Genomic DNA, 24,983 nt, shown 5'->3' with positions numbered 1-24,983 from the left:
TGCTGTCACCACTACTTACCAGTTACTGACAAAGCATTATTTTCCACTCGTTTCCATCTCTCCAAGTCCTTGAGGGGAAAAACACAGTCTGTCTTGATATAAACTAGGTGCTGGTGGGTACTGTCTCCAGTCAGGGCTTAGTGAACAAAAGAGTTACTGAGCACAAGGTCTGAACATCCAATACAGACAGGGAGATGGATAGAGACAGAGGAGGAGGGGGTGGGGGTGGGCTGAAAGAAAAAAACAATCACTTGTTGATGCAATGCGTGACCTATGTGCGTGACGCAACACTATCTCTATTTTAACCCGAGAAAAATCCTCAAACATTCGGCCATTTAATAATCCAATCGTCTAAATTTGGGCTAAGACAAGTCATGCACACACACACGCACTATATAAAGGAGCAAATCAAACTTCCTGAAATTCAGGTGTCTTTAAAAAGTGATGGAGCGTCACTAATGAGCAGATTATCCATGTTATTCCATGAGTCACTTACTGCGTCAGAGATCTTCTTTTGTTGAATCCCCCAATGCCTTTCTACTCTTCCCTGTGATCTCGTGGTCGGTGGCTGATGATGAGATATCTCTATGTCCTCAAGCCTCTCCATCTCAGCCATGTGATCTGTGCGAGGCTGCCTTTAAAAAAATGGGCCACTGTGTTCTCTTTGGATAAGTAACGGTGACCCACATGATGTCCCACAATGCATGAGTGAAGGGTGTTTACAAGACAGCACAAACTTGCCTCTGGCTGGAAGCAACTTTTGGCTATAGAATTGACTGAAAAGGGATAGTTAAAAAACAGATCTGTGAAAATACAACTTCTTCCAAAGAAAAAAGATGTGGCATGTTCCTTTGATGTTTAATGAATTTCACTCTTTCGCCATGGATTAAGAGTCCCCAAACGTCTCTTACAAAGCAACTTCGTTCCAACTCTGTGAAATAACATTTTCCAAATGTCTTTCAAAGACAGAGATATCTCAAATATAAAAGGTCGGTACCTATAGCGTGAAGACATCTTATCAAGCTGGGAAGCTACCTGTACAATGCAATATGCAGTGAGCTAAAGCAATTTGCATATTTTGTCTGCTCTGCATGTAAAATAACATCAAAACAAACCAAAAAAAACAACAACTGAATAATCCAAATCCAAACAAGGGTTCAAATGTGTTCGGTTTGGCAGCCCCCTCTGCTGGCAATCCTCCAACACGACAAGGGAAGGAAGCAGACAGAGAAAAAAAAGGAGGGCACGGGGTCAGGAGTTATGGAGGCTTCCTTAATAAATGATAAGATGCACCAACAGGATGCAACATTTGTGCAAACAAGAAGGATAAAGATGAACAGATCCAAATGTGTGCACCAGGCGCATCTCTGTGATGTCTTTTATTTTAACACTGGCAGCTGGAACATCGACGTATTAATAAACAAGGGAGGAAGGAACTAAATGTAAAATGCATGAATTGTATTTCTGTGGTATAGCCAATAGGAGGAATAATCTGTTGGGTTTCTCTTATACTACGGGCTACCAACATGAGCTCTTTGTTACTTTGTTTTGAAACGTGCAATACAAATAAAAGGCTATTAGGCTATTATAAAGAAAGGTCGCTGTGGGAAATGTAACAGACTAATAATACTTCAATATATTTAATGAAAAATTAAAAAAATAAAACAAGTTGAAACAGAATGTAGCTATTATCAACTTATTTATTCGAAGCTTGGTGAAGCAGAGCCATGCTAATGTTGACAATACATTACTGTCCACAATAGTTCTATTATGTCTGTTTGGAAAATAAAAATAAATTTGGACTAAAATGCCACTTTAATCCATATCTTTCTGTGTTTACTATTTATGTCAGTAGTAATAGTTTAACTGGTTATTTTATTTATTTTCTCATATCCTATATATTAATATCATACTCTAGTGAATATGTGTTTAATTTTTTGTTGTTGACTTTATTAGAATATGTAACATGGCAGAATAAAACCAACCCAATTTTTATAAGCTTACTGTAAAAGTGATGTATATGAAGAAAGAAAAATAGTGTTAATTCTTCAATGTAAAGGGTAGCCGTAATTTTTCTAATAGCATGCTGTAAAAAAAAAAAAAAAAAAAAAAGATAAAAGATAAAAAAAAAATCAACTATTCTTTCTTATAGCCTAAAAGGCTGTTTCCGCCTCGGTATATATAAACAGTAGTGGAAGTTGAGCAGGACGGTCTGTCTGCTGCCTAAACTCCTAGTCCATAGGCCTACTACAGGGAGAAAAAGTTGTGTTCCCTTCCTCCCCCTTGCGGAGCGTCCTGTAACTGGTGGAAAAAATGGCTGCTCGGAGTGGCTCCCCAAAGCTGAGAGAAAACTGAGAAAAGAAAAGTCTACTTCAACACCAAGAGGTCACGTCTGTACCTATTTTTCCCAACCGGCTAAACGACAAACTCGAGGAGAGCCTCGACGCGGAGAATGTCTCGCTGGGTGCCCACTAAAAGGGAAAAGTACGGTGTTGGTAAGTGAGAAAAAAAAACTTGCATGCTCCATCGTTAGCTCGTCCTAGCTCTCAGCTCTCATAAGTGCACAAGTTTGGAATTGTGATTACAAGGCGGGCAGGCGGATGTGTAGTTTCTCACGCGGGACCTACGTGATTTATTTGTGGGACAGAATTTGCCTATAGCGAGTGGGGAATGCAAATCTTAAATGTTGGAGAAATTTGCCTATTAGTTTGCATGAAACGCCAAACAAGGAATGTCTGTCTATTGTGAGGAAGAGGACTGTGTGTGGATTGGGAATTGTTAGAGGCGCGCCTAGTTATAGCGCTGTTTCCTGTGTTATGGGGCCTTTCGCTACAAACTAACTAGCTAGTATCAGGCTGCGCGAAACTTGTAACTCTTTACTTTGTTGTTTGTGTGTGTATGTGCGTGTTGAGCCTACCACATTGTCTTGAGCCCAGAGAAAAGCCCTTTTGTTGTTGGTTTCTTAGTTGTGGACACTTCCTCAAATGCTCTGACAACGGCCTGACAACACTGGCATTATCTAACAACATATCTAACAACATAAAACCCATTACCAAAAAGTATCTGTAAATTGTATTGGGCTTGTCTACTAAAGTTATATTGTAGGGTTCTGTATATCAACATGTACTGACACTGTGTGGTACTAGTACTGACATGACTTTTACTTTGCCCATGTTTATTTAAGGCCATGTTAAATCTGAATCTTATCCTTTTGTCAACTCCTTCAAACACAGTTATCACATATTGTTAATGTGCTTTGACCATGAACTACTTTTCTACGAGCTCAGTTAAACCATTTAATTGGAAGGACTTACGAAAACAACCACAGGGTTTTATTTGTTTACACATTGTCTGTCTGTTAGTACTTTAGTACTGTTAGTAGCCATTATATATATATATTTTTTGAATACTTTTTCATAACACATCATATGCTATAATACACATGTATTGTTGTGTACTATCACATGACTACCTTATACTTGAACTGTATATATACAATGGTGGAAATAACCTTGTTAGGCCACCCCGACGAAGGCAATAATATGTCCATAAAAAAGGATGCTGTGTGTAGGAAGAGACTTGTATTGCTTGTTTAATTTTGATGTACTCTTTAATTTGAAATATGAGAACAGCATCATTCATCATAGTTAAACAAGCTCACTGCACTGCTTTACTCCAATGCTTGAAATAACAGTGTCATGGAACTATTCTGATTTTTTTTTTTTTCTTTTTTTTTCTTTCTGGGGATCCCCTGGAATATCCCGATCCTGCCGGTTCAGTCAGCAATGTAGGAAATGACATATGTTTTATTTTACCCCTCCTCCTTGTGGAATCTGTTTTCACGTCAATGGCTTGCAATTTCAACGTATGTAACCCACCCTGTGTGCACACAACTTGACTCTTAGCTGGGTTCGTTAGCGGGTCTGTTAGCCGGGCTTGCTGCTGCTGTGCTGTGTGTGGGAAGGATGCTGATGCTGAGTGATGGTGGATGAGTTCAGCGGTGTGATGCTAAAGCTAAGCTAAATTGGCATCTCATCAGTGCGGCTTCTAAAACAAGCTCTGTTGTTTTCAGTCCAGTTCGAGGTCACATTGTCTCTTGAGCGGATAATATGGTTAGGTTTATGTGAGTGTGTGTGCTCCGTCCGTCCGTGTGTATTTGTGCAATGCCTGCGTGTGTGAAAACTAGTATAGTATTACGATTGCCTCAATGCATTCTCAAATACCCAAGAGATCTTAAAAAGTGGATGTTCTTCTTCAAAAAAGTCCAGCAGATAATTCACACAGGGCTTGCAGAATTGCAACAGTCAGTGGATGAGTCATTAGTGGAAAGAGAGGCAGCTGCCACATGGCTTCTTCTGCAGATGACTGGTGGTGGTGGTGGTGGGGTGCACACACTTTTAATACTTGTTACATGTGTTGACCAAGATGCACTAATAAGTGTCTCTGTGAGATCTCTTATGCAGCCGAGTCGGCAGTGTTCACTCACTGTGGACCTATTCCTGCTTCAGCAAAAAAAAAAAACGATTGGCCGCGCTACTCTCTCTTACTCTCATAATGGCCCCATGGCTTTGTTAGTGCAATATAGGAATCCCCACCTCCTTTTTAGTCTTTTCTCAGCAGTATAAATAATAAATGCTTTCTGTCTTCTTGCATAGAGAGCTGCAGTGATAATAAAGGGGCTTTGTTATCATATCAGTATTTTCATAACCCAGGATTTTGGATGGTTATAGAAGCAATTTTGTGCACAGTATTTAGCTTCAATATTGTACAATGATAGTGTATGAGATCGCTGTGACTGCATTTAATGGACACACTAATACTTTTTTTTGGTTTTGTTTGTCTGTTATAATAAAACATGTTGTGATTTTGGATGTTGACATGACTGGCGCCTCGCCCTAGTTGTTCAGACAACCTGCAAACTCTCTGCCTATCATGATAACTGCCCTACCCGGTTCTATTAGCAGCTTAGGAATGTAAATATTGTACTACTACTTAGGTGGCGACAGTAATTTGACTTAAAGGTGGAGTCAGCTATTTTCTGGAGAATGTCTTTTGTCAAAAATCACTTTGTCTAGGCTGTGTATTAACATTGGATTTATTTTCAGCGCACACACACAGTACGGACAGCTAGCTGATCGTGAGGAGATAATAACTGACAATAAGTGATTTTTGACCGCAAACTTTCTCCAGAATCACTGACTCAACCTTTTTAAGTAGTACCACTACAGGTCTAAAACTACACAGGGACATTTTCGGTTCTGTGACTGTTCTTACTAACTACTAATTCACTACATTTCAGAAATTGCTAATTTTCTTTTTCTTTTTTCTTTTCGTTTTATTTTACAGCTGTAGAGACAGAGGCAACTTTGCTGGTAGATTTTCTTTCACACAACATGATATAAAATTTGATGTATTGTTATTGAGTACATTATCTAGTTGGATAGAGTATATAAAAGTAGTTCAAATCAGCCTCAACCTGACCGGCTACACAGTAAAAGTTTACTAGCACATCAATGCAGCAGTGATAATGGAAATGTCTCTGCATAATGAGTACTTTGAATCATGACACTTTGTTGATACTTCCACTTCATTTGAAATATAGGGCTCTTCTTAAATTTTACCGAAGTATTTTCACATGGCTGTGTTGCTGAATAGTTCTCCCATCACTGGTATGTGGACTTTGGTGCTGTAAGACTAGTTCCCATTGAAACAAGGGTTTGATATTATGTGAGCACCTAGACTGGATTTAGGAAACTCATTTTCTCAATGCATCTGGAATCCTCCTTATCCCACCGGCGGCATCAACTTTATTGCGTTTTAAATTTTTTTTTTTTTTAAGGATAATTATTACTCCGGGGCTTGAGCTCCACTTCCTTCTCCAAACAATGTCTTGGGTTCCACTGGCATGTTCAGAATGCTGCCTATCAGCTCCTTTTTAACCTCGGCTAATCGGGTGATTTGACAGAAGTCATTGGCATTCATGAAGTAGCCGCATTCAGAAAGAATAATTGACTATTCTCAAATTGAAGTTGATTAATTTTTTTGGGGCGTTGGGCCTGACATCATTTTTTGACTCCAAATTTATACCATAAAGGAGGAGGAAGGCAATCAATTCATCAAATAAATGTTAAAAATCCTATCTATCTTGACCTTGTGCTAACTGTATTACGCAGTTCTTTTTCTTTTCTTTTTCTTGTCAAATGCCACCAAGCCCCCTGCACAAATCAAAGGAATGAGGAGTTTTGAAGCCAAAGTTATTCTTGTGACATCTCAAAAAGTGACTTAACAGGGCCTCTGGGAAATGTTTTTTTTTTTTTTTTTTTTTTTTTGCATCTCTGGGTTCTGTGATGAATTAACCAGAAATACTTTGATGCTAATTCCAAGCGTTGTCTCATTAATTCTGTTTCATCACAACGATGTTGTGGCTCCTATAAGTTAGAGACTTCAGAGGGGTTGTGGTTCTAGAAAACCAGGGATCTCTAAGCAACAGGGCCTACGTATCACTGTTGTAGACTTTGAGAAAACACAAATCACCCGTGAGAGCATGTTGTGCTGTCTCCAGAAATGTTTTCCACCCTGTGATGATCCTTCTTTTTTATAATTTAAATGTGCACTATGCCATTTAAGGGGAGGGTGATTTGTTTACATTTGCAGAGCCAGCGGTTAGTTTACAAAAACGGATTTGCTCTTCATATAAGTAGTATTAGTATTGAATAATAAGGTAATCATGAATCAAGAGAAAATTATTTTGAGGCACCTGGAACCAAACTTAAGACGAGGATATTTTTGCAAAGAAAGCTGTGGGCCCTGCTGCTGTAAACAACAATAGTTAAACAGTGACTTTTCAGGTAGTTTTCTGTCTTCAAAGTTCAAACGGGCTTCCAGCGATCTTATTTTGACGAAAGTTTGTTTATTCAGTTAAGAGAATATACCTTAGAAAACTTTCTCTCCTCTGTCACATCCAAAGTTACAAAGATCACCTTTAACTTAAAAGTGATCCAACATGATACAAACTCAGAAAAAAATAAAAAGCAGTCATTGTTCAAAATACGTGTTATTTTTTTCCTCTGGCTTGCAGTCACAGGTTTGGGCAGTAAGGAAACGCGGCTTCCTGAAGGTCAGATAAAGCACCGGCAGCTTATCTTTAAGACGACAAACCGGACACAGACGTATGCACGCTGAGCTTAAAACATATTAGAACCCCTAGACCCCATATAGAAAACCCCTAGAACTCATCTTATTTGGAACAGGTTAGCCGTGAGAGGGACACATTTGGAGAAGAAAATAGAGACCCAGTCGTTTCATCTCTTGATTCAGGCCGGAAAAGTAATGTGTGAATACCCTGCCCTGCACCTAAGGAAAACCATCTCCAGCCCACAAGTGCAGCAAGCTTATAAATATGGTTGCAATTAAAACACACAGTCGCAGGCCACTACATCAATTCTAACCATGTGTTTTAAACCACCCCTTCCTCGTTTTTTTGCTCTTATAGCCTTGACAGTGGGGAAATTTAGTGTAAAATATCGGCGAGGGAAATTTGAGTCATTCACTTTTTATCAGTTAACTCCTTGGTTTTATACTTGAGGAGTTATTTTCATTGCGCTACATTCAGAAAAAAGGCCTTGTCTCTCCCGTCATTTTTAAGGCACAATAAAATGTGAAAAGGAGAGAAGTGTGGCCCTTGTCTTTCAGCGCACTCCCTGCCAAACTTCACCGCTGTTAATTCTGACATAAAAAAGAAGCATTCTCCAATATTAACTACGCAGTGGAGTTTCAACTTATTTCACCTCTCCCCACGACTAAACTTTATCCAAAGGAATAAAAAAGCTGAGCTGACAAAAATGGAGACGGAGTGCTTTTACTAGAGTGAAATATGGCCGCTGATTAATAGGAAGGCGCAGAGGGAAGGAAGGAGATGCTGTGGACACAGGCAGAGGAGAGAGGCCAATTTTTATTTATTTTTTTGGTGTCAGGAGGGTAACAAAACAGTTTCATCTTTGTTTGGTCTGTCTCAAAGCCAGGTGGTGTTTATGATCAGCCCGGCACCTTTTGCTCGTAAATAAAACTGTACCAATAGAAATTGCTAGGAGTGTTTTTTTGCGGCAGAGGGAGATGATTAAATTAAACGATGCGCAGAGATATGTGAGATATGTTTTTTTGTATGTTTGTTTGTTTGCTTCCTTCCTTTTTGGTTCTGTGACCAATATGAGTGTGGTTATGGTCTGTTGTTGTGTTTTTATTAAGCGCTGACTATGAGAAATGTGCAACGCTCTCAAGCGATCAACTGCAGCCTCACCGCTAAGCTAACACCCTTATATCTGATTGTATGAGTTTGAGCATCGTGGCATTGGGTTATTGGTTTTTGTGAAGATTGCTGGATACACCCTCCACCTGCTCGCGTCCCCCCCAAAAAAAATAAAAAAATGATATGTTGTTCAAATGTGCTGATCTGTGAACAATACTTCATGTCAGCTGACTTTGGATAAACATCCGTAAAACTTTGCTTGTATGCACATGTCGGGTGCCATTTACCTCACATTTAAAGCTAGCTGTGTGCTACACCTTAAAGGTCTCTCACATATAATGCTAATTTTCAGGTTAAAATTTGTAATTTGGTTTTCTACTACAAACTGTTTTCATGGGGTGGTGTCCCCAATTTTTTTTTTATATTTCTCACAGTGGAATTGCTGATTCTCCTCTTTTCAGCCTCGGTCTGAAACGCCCCGGGCCTGGCTCTTTAAGCCCCTTACAAAAATATATAAGAAAATATACCCAAACCTGATACCTGCTTTGGATCTTGTGAATTTGTCAAATTTGATATGAGTAGGTCTACATTAAGCTTTACTCTTCATGGACACTTTGGCCATCAGCCTCCTCCTCCGTATTTGGAGGTCACCACGCCTCTGCTATTCTTCATTCTGAAAGGGAATTATATATTAAGCACTGGCCGCACTGCTTGGTGAGGCAATCCTAATAGTACAGCTCCCACTGGCTCGCTGTGAGATGTTTGCTAAGACAAATGACAGCTGGCCTATTTAATCAGCGCATAGCTAAGTGGTTCCATGCTATTCCTTGTCGGCTCGCCACTGAGACAAAGCCGGAACACTTCTACATCTTGTCTAAGGGGTCGTGGCCATCCCAAAAGGTTGAGGTGAAAGAGGGGAGGGGGATGAAATTAACCTTGGATTTACACAGGTGAAAAGCATATTCTTCCTCTTCACATCTAAATATAGTACAGCTCAACAGTGTCTGCAACCATAGTTTTTTAACAGAGGCTTGAATGTTTAGCCTTTTTACAGCAAATTTGGGAGCTACTTCAGTGACTAAGTAAATCTGGAGTGTGCTAAAAATGTAATGTTATGAATCATACATGAGTCACAATGGGGTGAAATCATCATTTGTTCCCTTTTTATACGGAACGTTTCTCATTCATTGTCTCAGCTGTACTTGTTTTCACTGTACATTTAAGAGAGGCTGCTGGTTGCTGCTGAATTGTTTTTACCATAATGTGGCCTACATATTATTTTTTGTTTGTTTTACAAAATGTTTATCTGCATCTTAGGAATAATACGAGTAGACCTCTTAGTACTCTTTAAGAGCAAACCTCTCCCTACCTTCAGTTCTTCTGTACCGTCTCAAGGGGATGATATAAGAGAGGTTGCCTTTGGTCTCTGTGGCAGACAGTGACACAATTTGACTTTACAGAACATCTTTGTAGTGGGAATTTGACACAGGTAGGCGTTTGGCGTGCGTGGACCTCCGTGGCGATTACGTTGGCACTTTGATGTTCCCTTCCTCTTGCCAGTTACATCAAAGGCAGCAGAGACGTGAAGAGAAAATGACACGCAAGAACTCTCAAACACATCTGGCTTGATCATGAATGATGAAGCGGTGCGTTTGAGGGAAAGCGACTTAGGTAGTTTTTTATTTGTTCCTCTGTGTCACATGCAGGCCGGTCTCTCTAGTGCCCTCAGTATTGATTGTAGACATGCCAAGCAGCTTGTGCATTGTCTGAAAATAGTCCTGCTGTGCTGCTTCTTGACAGATGGCCAACGGTGTCTAACAAATCAATGTCAAACAAAGGTCACTGATGTTGTAGACATAGTTTACTACATCATTTAGATTCAGAGGGATGAAATGAATGTACGAGGACTGGAGCACCTTTTTAACTGTCATATTGTATCAAGCAGGCTGTTAATATGGTTTTTGTGAAGTTGTAAGTTCATAAATATGAATTCAGCTTAGGTTAACATCTGTAGAGTTTCATCTGAGATGACAAATGTCACCAACAGGATTTAAGTTTCTTTGATAAAATGACTGCTGGTGCAACTATGTGATTCCCTGAGGGGTTTTCACAACAACGCAGGTATCCTCTTCAGTTCCTCTTTCAAGTTTAAAATGAGCGAACAATGACTTTTTTAGCCACAGTCACTTGAGCGCCTTTATCAGAACCCAATCCAAAGCACTAATATGTGTGTGGAGTGATCAGGCAATCAGGGTTTCCAGACGGTGTCAAAAGGAATTAACAAGGCAAAACAAATTGCTGGGAAAGGAGAACAAGAAATCTGCTTTTGTCAAACTAAACTCCCATCTAGCCGGTGGGGAATTGTTTAGCCAATGTGGTGGTAAGCCATCAGGATCCTAAAGTATCCTGGGATCAGTTTAATTATTAGATAATGGCCTGACAAAATAGTGAAAAAAATAAAAAATAAATAGTAAATCACACATTTGAAGAGGATCTTTATTTCCTCATGGATTACTATTAATGTTTCTCTTTTTTGTTTTCAAGCTATCAATATCTCTATTTTTAACTGTGAGAGGTACTTTGAAGTTGCAGTTCTCAGCTGAAAACACCAGGATGTATCTCTTCCCTTTGATGAAAGTGTTTCCCTTCCCGAACAGAGGAGACATGAGCTGAAGGCATTTAAAAAACAGTGCAGTTGCTTTGTGGGAAACAAATTTTAACGTCTAGGAATATAAGAACCGGAGGAAAAGAATTGGCAGTGGATACGAGACCGTAAACTGGGTCTCTATTGAGTATTCTTAACAACATGTAGCCGGGCGCTCTGGCGAAGGCTTTATTCCAGCAGAGTGATGAGCTTGCAGCTGAGCGGGGGCTGTGCCAGGGCTGCCGGTGGGCGAGCTGACACTGGACGACCTGTCTGATTCGGTCAAGCATGGGCTAAAAGGACCAGCCCCCATGGGAAAATCTCACTTCCCCAATTACCTTCGCAAGACTAGAGTCTATCTGAAAGCTGTTCGCATGTACAACTCCGGCTATTGCGTATAGCTTAAAAGAGCCAGTGGCTTCCAACATGCAAGCTGTTATTAAAGTCCCATAAGCCTGGAACATATTTATTTTGCCAAAGTGAACATCCCCCCCAGAGTTATGTTTTCCAGTCATTATACTCTATTGGTTTTGAGTCTTCTAATCCCAAGTGCCCTGATTCATGCATAGCAACAAATCACAGTGCTCAACAACTCTTGGGCCTATTCAGTTTTATAGAAATGTCAACATTCATATCAGCCGCGGTCCATACTAATGTTGCATTTGCCACCTTTTTAAAATGTCCCATGGGTTGTTTTGGGGGCCTTGTAATAAGAGTTGTCAGTCATTGATTGTGGTTGCGCAGACGGGCTTTGGGGATTGCCACGTGCAGCAAGAGACAGCCTTTCAGTACGCCTGGCATTTGATGAAATGGCCTTTTGTGTGTTTGTGTGTGTGTGTGTGTGTGTATATAATGTGTGTGTGTGTGTGCGCTAAATACTTGATAAAGCCAAAGCCTTGCAGCTCAGATGTTGGTGGGCTCTGGAGGCCGTTTTAGATGTCATTGAGTGGCAGCTCTGCTCTGTGATCAACCTTTAGGGATTCAGATGAAGTCTCACCGCTGTAGCCGACACCCCACTCTCCTTTTGTTTAGAAAAAGCATGAAAGAGATTTTTGAGACATGAAATTAATTTTCCTCTGGCCGTCACATTTGCTGTCTGAACTTTAAAACTCCAGCCCTTTTTGCTTGGGTATAGGTTTAACTCGGTCAATTAAAGTGATACCCTTATCCAGCTATGGTTATTTTCTATAATGGATTCAGCTGATCTATGAAATGTCAGAAACAATTGTAGAACATGTCCGAAACAGTTCTCATTTACCCCAAGGGTGACCTATACAAATTTCATTTGTCAGACTCAGAAAATAAAGATATGCTATTTATATTATTGCCATATAGGAAACCAATGATGAAACAAATGTTTTGCATTCAAAGGGATTGAGACGACACCAGATATCCTAACAGGGAAATTCATCACATCGAACAAGCAAGAGTCCTAACATGATTGGTTGATAACTTTTATTTTAAGAAAATGAATGCTATATGTTGGCGTGATTTGTCCTTTTTAAACTGTGTATTGACCATGATTCAGATTAAAACACATGATTATTAGAGGATGTTCTACATGGCCAGCTTTATAATCTGAACAGTACAGCCATACCTTTACACATTTCACATTTCAGAAGTAATTGTTAAAAAGTATCCCCCTCCTGCTATTCAAATAGAAAGCTCAACAGTCATTTATGTAACCACATGCAGGCCCTATACCTTTGAGCAGAGATGTAACCTATGCGATACTGAAAGTAAACACATGTATAAGGCCCTGCAAATGCAGCCACAGAAAAAAAAACATCCTATTAATAGATCATCATTAGATGCATAATGTTTGGGTTTTTTGCTGTAGAATGCAAATTGTTTCCTGGAGCTCACGTCTGGCCTGTGCTACTCCAATTAAGTTGTTAAATGAAACAATTGCTGGGATAATAAATGTGTTTGTAATTTAACATTTATCAAGGGCATTATTATTCCAACCGCAGTTTTTTTTATTTTGTATTATTTGTTATTCTTTAAACCTTGTTCAAATGTATCACAATGACTATTCATCTGGACTGATGAGACCGCTGCTTTGTTCATATCCAGATGGAATCAATGTCCTTGCGCAATTGTTTCGCAGCCTTTAAGCCAGCAAATGTATAGTCATTAATTGAGAGGTCAGGTTCATCCAGCTTTGCACCAATGTCTAATGTGTATTTTGAATGGCCAAACCATGATGTTGGCAGTGGCTGATACACTATGTCCACCCTCTTACAAAAAGTGCTTGTACTTTTTTTTGTTGTTGCAATCTTTGCGAGAGCAGCGTGGTTATCAAGAGTCCACATCTATGGCCAAATGAACGGCTGGATCTTTCTTTCCTCCTGGTGACAAAAAAAAACCCAGTTTCTCGGTTGATGAAGATGTTCCATGGATTAATCTGAAAAGTTAATTGCCTTAATCTCTTCCAAGAATTGAATGCAGGACATTTGAAAGGTCTTCACATGATCTGAAGTGGAGCCGGTATACTCATTTACTGCTAAGAAACATTGTCTTCGACTTAATTGGATTGAAGTAAGTGTTTTTGTTGCAATCTATGTTGCTGTATCACATATTTCACCAGTTGAATGCGCAAGAATGCCAGTCTAGCTTTGAAGACGTTTTGACAGTTGGATGTTGGCAGTTAGAAGCAGCATTGGGTGACTGCAGGCAACCTTTCCTTACACCATTATCACTCTTCCCAACCTTTTTCTTTTTTCTGTAGGACATTTCAGAGCATTGATGCCATAACACTCTCTCATCACTAACAGTGCGACTCTTGCTTCAGTAGACAGCCTCAGCCTTCTGTTTATACATACCAGTATGAAGAACAGGTCCTAGGCATTTCCTGTTGACTGTCTGTTTAGCTGTACTTGCACGACTAGATACTGCAGTAGATACCACTCGATGAAGGTCAAGTCCTGTATCATATGCTTGTGACTTTAGTCTCATTTTTGGCTCGGTGCCACCAAGGAGGTTTCAAAGTAAATTTGCTGAGTCAATTTGCAAAGTTTCTTCAAATGTTTGAAGGTAATTATGCACTCCTTTTTAGAATTGGTATCACAAGAGATGTAACACGGTTTAAACTGTGTGGATTCTGCCAATTTACTCCCCCATGCTGTGTATTGTTTTGTTCATGGAATAAATACAACCCCCCCCCCACATCATCTGTCCCCATTAAAGGTGGATTGTGCGATTCTGTTCAGCGAGAATGCTTGTTGTCAAAATAAATTTGTCAAAATCAGTGAATGATCCATTGCCTGTTTATCAATCGATGCAAGCATTTATGAATCTGACACATTACTGTAGTCTAAAACGTGCAGAAAAACGCTTATCATGACATGCACCAAAGTCTCAAATAGTATTATTATAAATCATTCAGCCTGCTGAATTGTTTAGTCATACTGAGAGGCTTTTAAAGGCTCCTATTCTTCATAATAAAGCTCATGATGAGACGTATGTGTGTGTGCAAGGTGCAGAAAGGTTTGCTTTGCAGAGCCAGTTCAGAAACCCATGTAGCACCACCACAAATAAAACCAGAGACCTGTGTGTGTGTGTGTGTGTGTGTGTGTGTGTGTGTGTGTGTGTGTGTGTGTGTGTGTGTGTGTGTGTGTGTGTGTGTGTGTGTGTGTGTGTGTGTGTGTGTGTGTGTGTGTGTGTGTGTGTGTGTGTGTGTGTGTGTGTGTGTGTGTGTGTGTGTGTGTGTGTGTGTGTGTGTGGTGCTCCGTAATAAGCCAGGTTCTGCTCACTCTCTCCCCGTTGTGTCGGTGGAGATGATTTTCAATTAAAGGCTCTGCAGAGGTGCAATGCAAGCTGAGTTATTGGTGTGCGTTAGATTGTGCCCCGAGGCCCTTCCGTGGAGCTTGGCACATGGAAGCCAAATAGTTCTGCCAAAAGGTATTACTACTGTTGGCATCTAGAACTGGCACGTTGGTAGTTTCCTCCACCTGCTTCTCCCTTCACCTTCATTCTCTCTTCACTTTCTCTGCTGTATACCATTGTGTTTTTTTATTGGTGTTCTGTTTCTCTGTTTACCCTACCTTTCTATGGCCGGAGGCATCATGTTTTCGTATTGTCTGTCCATGAGTACATGCCCTGTCTGGGCCATTCTTGTGAGCGCATCAGTTTGCACAAATGTAGACTCAAAGATGAACAGAATAGATTTTGGATGTCAAAGGTTACTGCGATGCCCTTACATATAGTTATAGTTTCTTAATAGCTTTACCTCCATTGCCTATCACCACTTTCACCATTTGGGAATGGTAGGCCTACTGCCAGTATTTCTAGTGATGTATTGTTAATCTTCCTGCAGTCATGAAAAGCAACAGCATTTCCTTCTGGCCCGCTCACTGGCAGGGCCCCGTCTATTGTGATACAGTAATATCTCAAGTGGCATTTCCTGCTTGCTTCCAGTCACAGGAGAAAGAGAGAGAGAGAGAGAGAGAGAGAAAGAGAAACCTGGGGCTTTCCTCTCTCCCAGTGTATCTGCTTGTCGTATTCATGTCAGGTTAATTTAGCCCTTTATCTTCCCTTACCCAATGCAGATAATGCTAAAAGGCTCTTGCATATAATTGGTTTAAGTACTGTGGTGATTTTTGTTGGTATTTCACAATCCCTTGGTTCACTGTCTGCCTTTGCCTCTTAAATTACAGCCATCAGGCTTCCGTCTTAGCGCCTAAACCCTCTTATTAAACTCTATTAGAGAGCGACTCCAAATTAATTATCATGTTTTCCCTGCCTCATATACGTCATTGACAACGCTATCTCTCCATTCGAGTGGTACAAAAATGCTGCATAAGTTGATTGTCCGCTTTTACTGTGCAAGCTGCTGGCTAATGTAATATGCGACAGAGGAATATATTGCAATCTCTCAGCTAAACCCCCGGCGGATATCTTCGCTGGGTATCTTAATAACTTACTTAGAGCCAGGCCTTTCATTTATTTTGACTGTGTTATAAACGATCTTCATTCTTAAGAGTAGACAATAATGCAGGAAAACGAGAGTTATTGTCATTTCTCAGTCCTTGAAATATATTAAGACTCCCCTAAACAATTAGAATCGTTTGAGTTCTGATGAATCACAGCCTGCAAGCCTACCCAAGTGCCCCTCTGCAATATTAACGTATCGCTTTTGTATTCACCTTTTGTCCTGTCAACTCTTGTGCAGTGGGGACACCTAAGTGTTAACTGTGGGAGTGTATTTGTTCACTTGTCTTCTGCTAGAGGGCTTTGTTCACTCTGTTTCAGCCGACTCAAACACTCACCAACTCCCAGAAACACCATACTCGACCCATTTAAAATAGGTTGGTAATCATGCTGAAATAATTTGCAACTATGTTTTTAATTAAATCATTTTTGAATTAAAAAAAAAATATGCCAAAGATTTATTTGATTACACTCTCTTAAATGTAAACATATGACGCTTTTCTTTGCGATAGATATGAGTAAACTGAAAGTCTTTATGGACAAAACAAGACATTTGAACATGCCACCTCCTTTAGACAAAATGATCAATTTCATTTAGAAAATAATCAGCTAATAATGATGATTTGAAAATGAAAATAAATGTTAATTGCGGCCCTAATTGGAAATATTGGTGAAACAATAAATGTACTAGTCAATTCATCAACAGCATTTGCCTATCAATTGTTTGAGTCATTTATCAAGTTAAACTGCAGTCATTATCTGCTTCCAGCTTTTCTGATTTATATCATTTAAAAAAAAAATGTAAGTATTTTCTGACTTTTATTTATATACCGTGAAAAGAAAGGTAGAATGCAAAAAAAAAGTGCCCTGTTCTTGCTCGTTTCTGTACAAAAACACTGTAGTTGATTGAAGCCCGTAGTGCAATATCTGAAAAATTGCAAGGATCTCAGACTATATTTAGAATTATATTGAAAGGCCTGGCCTCTGAAAGGCAAACTGTGTAGTGTTTGACCTCTAGTAGCACTTTACAACTGTTTTTAATGAGAGAGCCCTTTTTTAAAAAAAAGGGTATTTCTTTACTGTTGTCCTTGCCTGAATAGTTTTGAATTGAGACTCTTATTTTGTATATATTTTTAAAATCCTCGCTGTTATAGAACTATATATTTTCAAAGATTACAACGTTTAAAAAATTGTGCCCCATTATGCCTGTTCTGGATATAACTTATCTACCAAACCCACTATGGTGCGTTGCTTTTATATGAATGAGCTCTCTGTTGAATCTCAAGCTCTCAATTTGAAATAGTGAAATGTAAAATATATTAATCTAGCCTCATGCTCTTAAGTAGGTGGAGCTATATCATTTTACATGCAAATCTCTTCAATCCGTCTGGGTTAGTGACTTAACAGTCAGATATATCCTCTTAGAGAATACTGTGTGTGTGTGTGTGTGTGTGTGTGTGTGTGTGTGTGTGTGTGTGTGTGTGTGTGTGTGTGTGTGTGTGTGTGTGTGTGTGTGTGTGTGTGTGTGTGTGTGTGTGTGTGTGTGTGTGTGTGTGTGTGTGTGTGTGTGTGTGTGTGTGTGTGTGTGTGTGTGTGTGTGTGTGTGTGTGTGTGTGTGTGTGTGTGTGTGTGTGTGTGTGTGTGTGTGTGTGTGTGTGTGAAACTCTTCTTTGCTGACTCCTCTGTCTTGCCTCACAGACCCATAGTGCAGCTGGAGTGTAATAATCATCCTCTATTCTCAATCCTGCTGCCTGGAAAAGGGCGCTCTCAGTCTGCTGTGTGTGCTCATTGAGTTCCTCCTCCTTCCAAGTTAAACTCTGTATAATATTAATGTTCCAATCTAAATAAAATGCCAGCATAAATTAAAGCCAAAAGGGAACAATGTTGGAAATAAATGAACCTTTGAATACGCACCGCATGGACCAACTGTCAAACCTCAAAAGGGCAACAAATTGAAATGACACAAGGTCAAGGTTTGAGAAAATCTGCTCTCCGCTATTGCCTACTTTGTCATTTTGGTGACGTAAATGGTCTCAGAAATAGATATATAATTTGGAACATTTGTATTAATGTACTTTAAGATCAGACCACTTTAAGGTCAGCTTAGTTAGGTTTCACTTTTGCTTCAGGTCCGTGACACACAGCTGACGCTCGAGCCTCACGGGGCCGGCGGTGCAGACGGAGTGAGACGCGTGAGTAAGTAGACAGAGGGTCAGATACAGTCAGCCTAAAGTCAGTGATGATCACTCACAGTTAAAAAGAAAAACTGTAGAATCAAGCTCTCACTCTCTTTCTCTCTCTCCGTCTATCTCTTTCTCTCTCCAATGCAGCTGATCGTCTCTTTAATCGGCGATATTTACGATTCCATTGCCAATGGGCACAACCCTAGTTTTCAACTTGAATGTGTCTGCTTTTGGTGATCCCAGTGGTGGTATTGCAAAAAAGGCTCGCATTCAGATAGAAATGCACACTGCTACACCAGTCCTTGCATCCCTCCTTTAGTCTGAAGGGGGTAACACTTTTTTTATTTTTTTTATTAATATTTTTATTATTTTCTCAAACAAAACAATCACAGACAACATATACATACACCACAAGACAAAAAACTCACAGGACAATACAAAATACAACACGGGGGGTGCAGATCCATACTTTTAAATAAATTAATTTAAATGTCCAGTTTCTTAAGTTCATGCTTATAAAGTTCCAGGGACCTTCTTTACCACAGTCATTGAGAGCTGATGCTGCTCGCTCCATTGACAGGAGGTCTAAAAAAAAAAGGGGGTAACACTTTTACTTTCACTCACTTGCACTTGCTTTGACTCTCATGCTGTATTTGTTGAGGTTGGAGTCTTGTAACTCTAGCCAGACTGCTACCAATGTGGTGTCTGGACATGGGCCCTGGAAGTCATCTACCACCTACTGCTAGACATTGCAGTTTTTTCCTGCCTGTTTTGGCTCCTTCAAAAGCCCACCCTAACCAAACCAGACTGAGTGTTACCTCATGCATCACTCTGCCTTTTTCCCTACTGGAGAATCCTCTAGTCTGGGATTCCCTGGCCCTCTCTCTCTCTCTCTGCAGGCTCTCACATCCCACACAGAGTTTATACAAAACATCTACAGGCGGCTCACTCAGTCACTTTCCAGTAAGCAATTTTTCTCTGCGCTCCTCTTTCCTCCCCCTTTTCCCCGCCCCTCCTTCATCAGCATAGTGTATATTCTCATCTGAGTGTAATGATATGTTACACTCGGCTTGGATTAGTGGAGGTTATTAGTGAGCCCAAAGTGTAGCATTACAATCAGTCCAGTGTTTTCAGATGAGGCTGCTTTATAATTGTAGAGAGGGCGGTAGACGCGCGCCCGGCTAAATGGATAGGTCCGTAATCTGATTTCTCACTCGTTTCCCTCTGACGATGATAATAGTGCTCTCTGAATTTGCATGGGCCTTACACAAGAAGAGGTTATGTATGGTAATGAGCCGCCGGCAAAATGATGCTATTGTTTTGTCACGTTTTCAATGAAAATCATTTGCATGTCACACACACACACACACACTCCTGGGTGAATGTGGTGGTCCACTTCCTCATCTTCATTGTCTCCTTCCTCTGATGGGTTTTCTCTCCCTCCACTGCTTCCAAATTGACGTGCGTCTACTCTTGGGTATGCAAATACAGGTTTATGAGAAATCAGAGCTGTCATTCAACACCCCTCCCCCCCACGTGAAAAGAATCACTTGTGGTAATCCCATGTTAAATTGCACCATCATTGCCTGGCATGTCCGGGATTGTGTTTGGTGGCTGTCATCATTTTACTCAGCATCTCCCAGGGTGTCGTTTGTGTTCATTTTTTGATTGCACCTCTTGTACCTCTGAGCGGCCATTTTATGTTTATAGGAGACCCCAGTATTATTGGCAGTGACCACAGGGGCCGTTTTTATTATTTTGTGAAGAAAATTGACCCTTTTATGTTTCCATTAGAGCACTGTGGGTTCCCTCTCAGCACCTGCCGTTTAGCCAGCATGCCGAATCAGCTGGACCCGTGACCCACTTCCAAACAAACACATAGATGCAGCAGTTGACAGGCTTTTATGGGCTACTCTTAATGATGGTTTAATTGAGCGCTCCCTGCTGCACATTGACTGGGCTGCTCTGATGGTTGCACACAGTAGTAATCCTACCTCCCCTTTCGATTGTCTCTCCCCCTGTAGGAACCTTTTGTATCCCCGCGTGGTACCGCTGAATTTGTTTCCTGGGGGTCTTTGTTTTATTGTCAGCCCGTGGCTTGTGTTCTGGTGGATTCGCCGGGGCTCACTGGATTGTTCCGGGGATCGGAAAAAATGCTCCGCGCGGACACGCACATACACTTTGATAACAAAACAACACATGATTGAATGAAACAGGCTGTACATGGCATTTCATGACCTCCACTAAATGGTGAAGTGGTAGGAGGGCTGATTTATGCTATACACGCTGATGAGGTTTTATATAACTGCACAGTCACCATTGGATATTTTTTGTGGTATTAATCAAACATCCCATGAAATGTATCTAAGTCTGTTAGTTTGTTAACATACCCTTTGTTTACAGAGCCTAGGCTGTGTAAGACCAGCATTTTTTGATGACAGGTGATTGGGAGCAAACTTAGGGTGCACTTGATGCACCATCAGCATGCTGGGAAGGCTCCAGTGCCTGCGGTGAGGGCCTTTTTTTAATTAAGCCATCGTTCACCTCTTGAAACCTCTGTTGAAGTGGCACTGCATGTGTTCCCTCAGGGGGGCATGCATACACACAGATACATGCGCCCTTGTCTACTAGCCTGCAGTTAGCATATTGTGTGTGTGTTTGCGTGCGTTGGTCAGACAGGTGTCAGTCATGGCTGGTTAATTTGACAGCAACATGTTGTTTACGTCTTACCGAAGGAGAGAAAATGTGTCACCGGTCAGGATTTCATTGTCGTTATAACATGACCTTGAGCTGTTGACAGAGCTCTGACAATAGATGTGTGTGTGTGTGTGTTGGCTGTTGAGTCACTGCTGTGACAGAGAATAGCGCTTTTTTTCACCTCCTCCATTTGGATACTGAGTTCTTGTTAGGGTCTTTAGTTTTGCCAAGAGGAATTATGTTTCCTCGGTTGGTTTGTTTACTAGCAGGATGTCACAGGTTTTTTGATTATATTTGATGGGATTTGGCCTAGTAAGGAGGATAGATAATTAGTTTTGAAGTTTTTTTTTGTAACACTGCAAGCGGGAGACATAATTTTAACACTTTTCCAAAATACGGTAAAACATGCATCCCAGGTGTCAGGTTTATGTTGTTAACTCTCTCCGATGGGCCTATGGTCTTAATGTTCTCTCAAAAACAAATTATAAAAGCTGGATGACTATGCTGTTACTTACTCATATTCACTAAACTAAACTTCAATGAATTCTAATTGTATTTTTTAATTGATGCCAAGTTGCCAACACAGTTTTCATTTCACTTTCCAGAACATGTTGGGTGATTTACCCACCAATTGTGGGAGCACCTGTTCATTTACCATGCAAAACAAATCCTGACCAAAATAAGCTTTTGTAGTGTTGACTTAAATAGCAAAAAAAGGATCTTCTGATGACAAGAAATATTAGGAACTCCATTGAATCGCCATTGGCAATAGTTTGCAATAGTGTCAACCACTTTTTGACATGGACCCCAAACAACAATTTAATTTTTTTTGCATTGGTCATTTCATATCCGTTATATATCAGCCTGCATGAGTTCTCTGCTTTACTCAATGCCTTCCTTTGTCATCTGTCATGTGAAAACATCAGAATTTAATTGAATCATCTCCCGTGCTTTAATTCCGAGCAAATGTCTTTTCCTCCGGCATTATTGTTGCTTTGGCGTCATTATTGGATTGTATTCAGTGGGTGTTTAGTAATGTGTTGATATTACAGCTTCACCAGTGCCAGGGCCCCAGCATCACTGTGTGTGTGAGCCTGCGTGGGTGGACATCTTGTGGATATGTGTGATGCCTCCACTACTATTACTCCACATTCCAATGGCACACAATTAGTGCCACAAGGGAGCCCAACGCTTTATTGCCTTTTTATATCTCCTCCATTTTTTATTGTCCTCTTCTCTCATCCCCCTCTCTCCAGCAATCTATAACTACGATGCCCGGGGAGACGAGGAGCTGTCCCTGCAGATCGGAGACACAGTGCACATACTTGAGACACATGAAGGTGAGGGACAGACTTACTGATGACACGCGTGATCACAGCTGACAGGCCAGTGTCGGACACATTATTTCTCCTGTCGCCACTAGTGCTTCTTTTGTTTTGTCAAATTTATATATTATGATGACAAATGATTTATGATAACAATGGTGTGTTCCTGTACTTTAAGTGCAAACTCTAGCCACCACACACTATTGGTTCATGCTATATTGTAAATTATTTGTTAAGTTATTTATTCTTGTTTATTGTGTATGGGGAAAAAGCAGCTTATATTCAGTATAACTCTGCTCTCCTTTAGACTGGTACAGAGGGCATCGGCTGAGGAGAAAATCCAAAAAGGTGAGTGTGGTACACAAAATGTTACACACTCAGATCCAAGAGATAACTCTTAACAGCTCCAATTATTTCACCTGTTCAACTTTTGTCCTAGTTTGACCATATTGTTGTTGTGTTTGCATCTCCCCCTTCCTCTTCTAGGGCATATTTCCTTCTTGCTATATACACCTGAAAGAGGCCACAGTCGAGGGCAGCGGGTTAGTACTTTCACTTTTTGGATTACTTATGATTCCTTTTTCTCATGCGAAAAGATTGGTTCCTCTTCAGGTTGCATTTGTATTTGACATTGTATAGTCATCACCATGCACTGTAGGATGCATATTGCAATCCCAATAATTCTGGCGAAATAACCATTTAGCTGAAGACGACAACAAAAATCAAACGGATGCGTATTTTTATCCTCCCAACCTATTCTCCGACCTGCTCAGAAGCTTTTTTTTGCCTAGATCAAAAGTTGTACGGAGGCAGCCCCTTTTTTGAGGTTGTTCCAGTGGGGAAAGATCTGCACTTGATATGATCTGACGTGTGCATTTAGCTGTTGCACCACTTGTGGTACTGTTTTGTTTTTGATGTGCCTACTTTGATATCACTTGCAAAACACCCACACAAAAAAAAGACAAACCCCCGAACTTCAAAGTACTGGAATTCAACTGTCTAAAATCTAAAGGATTTTTAACAAAGCTAGCGGGTGAAATAGATATGAATTTCCCACCAGACATCAAGCAACAATATTTGATGCTGACAGCGTCTCGGTGTAAGGGAAGTGAAAGGTGGAAGGGACATAGAGTTACTGATCAAGAATGGTTTTTCTGTCGCTGCAGGCACAAGGAGACGGTCACCCCCACTGAGCTGCCCCTGGTTCAGGAGGTCACCACCACACTGCGGGAGTGGGCTACAATATGGAGGGACTTATATGTGGTAAGCAAACACACACACACACACACACACACACACACACACACACACACACACACACACACACACACACACACACACACACACACACACACACACACACACACACACACACACACACACACACACACACACACACACACACACACACACACACACACACACACACACACACACACACACACACACACACACACACACACAGTTGTGTCAGCTATGTTTTCTGGCAGCATATAATGCAGTGTATGGATGTTACAGGGCAAAGAAACACTAAATGAGCTTATTAGGTGGCAGTGTATGCAATTATCACACACATATCAGTATTGGCAATGGCTTGTATGTTGCCGTGTGTAAAATAAAGAGGTGTATGTTAATGTTTTATGACCTGAATACTTTGAGTTGAATATAGTTGTAGAGTTGTAATTACATTTTTATATATATAGTGTTACTATTTATAACAATAGAAATATTTTGTTTTCTTTTGATGAGACGAGAGAGCGAGGGATTATTTAGTTAATAAACGGATCCTTTTCACATTATTGAACCAATGTAATAAAACAATAGCAAACATATCAATAATAACACATTCTGTATTTGGGATTCCACACACTTATAACTATGAGGTTTGTTTTATCACCTCCTCCTGTGTCCAAGCTCTACACGTGTTGATCTGTCTGTTTCCTTTGACAGGGGGACAAGCGGGAGATGTTCAACTCGGTCCGTGACATGATCTACGACCTCATAGAATGGCGTTCCCAGATCCTGTCGGGCACCCTACCGCAAGACGAGCTGACGGAGCTCAAGCAGAGAGTCACCTCCAAGATCGACTACGGCAACAAGTGAGCCTCCAGTCTTCCTTCCCCCCCCCCCACACAGCTTCTATCCCTTTATCCTCATATCTATCCGCTATAATGACGCTTGTTGGAATAGGGTCAGCGGTGTCAGTCAATAAGAAATGACAGGTCATCGCTTAGCTTGAGGACAAACTGGAGGGATTTAGCTACAGCAAACCCGCACTGTATTCCATCATGAGGTGACAGCTCTTGCAGTGTGTGTGTGTGTGTGTGTGTCTGGCAAATCGGTTGAAAGGGAAAATTGTTAAGCTCCATTCCGTTCCTGTGATGAAACTTTAAACCTTTGGCCGGTTAGAGAAATGACTTTTGCCTCAGGAGAAGCAGGAAGTGATGAGCTAATGAAAAACATAGACTTCTTGTTGACAGCATGCTAGTGTCGTGCACTGACCGCTTCCATAGACGAAAGAGAGCTGAGAGAGAGTGACACCGTTTTGAAATAAAACGGTGTCACTGAGGGAATATTATATGAGGCGGCAATGGGACTGGGAGAATACACTTAATGTATGCGTTGTCCTCTTTAAAAAATAAATAATAATCCACACATTTATTACAATTTACCTTTTCTGTTACGGAGTGCTTATCTAAGTTGTCATCTGGACAGGCTGTGGTACTTGTTAACTCTCCCTCCATATTTTAATTTTTTTTTATTTTTTCTTGCTAAAGGTACTTGGATCTGGACCTAGTGGTGAGAGACAAAGATGGCAACATACTGGACCCAGAGACCACCAGCACCATCAGCCTGTTCAGAGCACACGAGGCCGCCTCCAAACAGATCGAGGACCGCATTCAAGAGGAGAGGGTAAATTATTATCAAAAATCTGATTTATATAGCGCTTTTTTCAA

The 24,983-nt window shown here is 40.6% G+C and overlaps 1 protein-coding gene across 1 annotated transcript in view; it reads left to right on the top strand.

Moving 5' to 3' along the window:
- The first annotated feature begins 2,315 nt into the window (after window positions 1–2,315).
- The window catches only part of dock1 (dedicator of cytokinesis 1), a 172,877-nt gene continuing 150,209 nt past the window's right edge, over window positions 2,316–24,983 (top strand). The window contains exons 1-7 of the mRNA XM_080049354.1: window positions 2,316–2,495; window positions 21,958–22,041; window positions 22,334–22,374; window positions 22,513–22,568; window positions 23,193–23,289; window positions 23,977–24,125; window positions 24,804–24,939. Coding sequence (XP_079905480.1) covers window positions 2,453–2,495; window positions 21,958–22,041; window positions 22,334–22,374; window positions 22,513–22,568; window positions 23,193–23,289; window positions 23,977–24,125; window positions 24,804–24,939 — 606 coding nt within the window. The 5' untranslated portion in view covers window positions 2,316–2,452. The remainder of the gene's footprint in view (window positions 2,496–21,957; window positions 22,042–22,333; window positions 22,375–22,512; window positions 22,569–23,192; window positions 23,290–23,976; window positions 24,126–24,803; window positions 24,940–24,983) is intronic.

The sequence above is a fragment of the Ammodytes marinus genome (assembly GCF_949987685.1).
Source record: "Ammodytes marinus genome assembly, chromosome: 20".
Lineage (NCBI taxonomy): Eukaryota > Metazoa > Chordata > Actinopteri > Uranoscopiformes > Ammodytidae > Ammodytes > Ammodytes marinus.
Note: the sequence above shows the minus strand (reverse complement) of the source record. Positions and strands in the feature narration are given on the sequence as shown.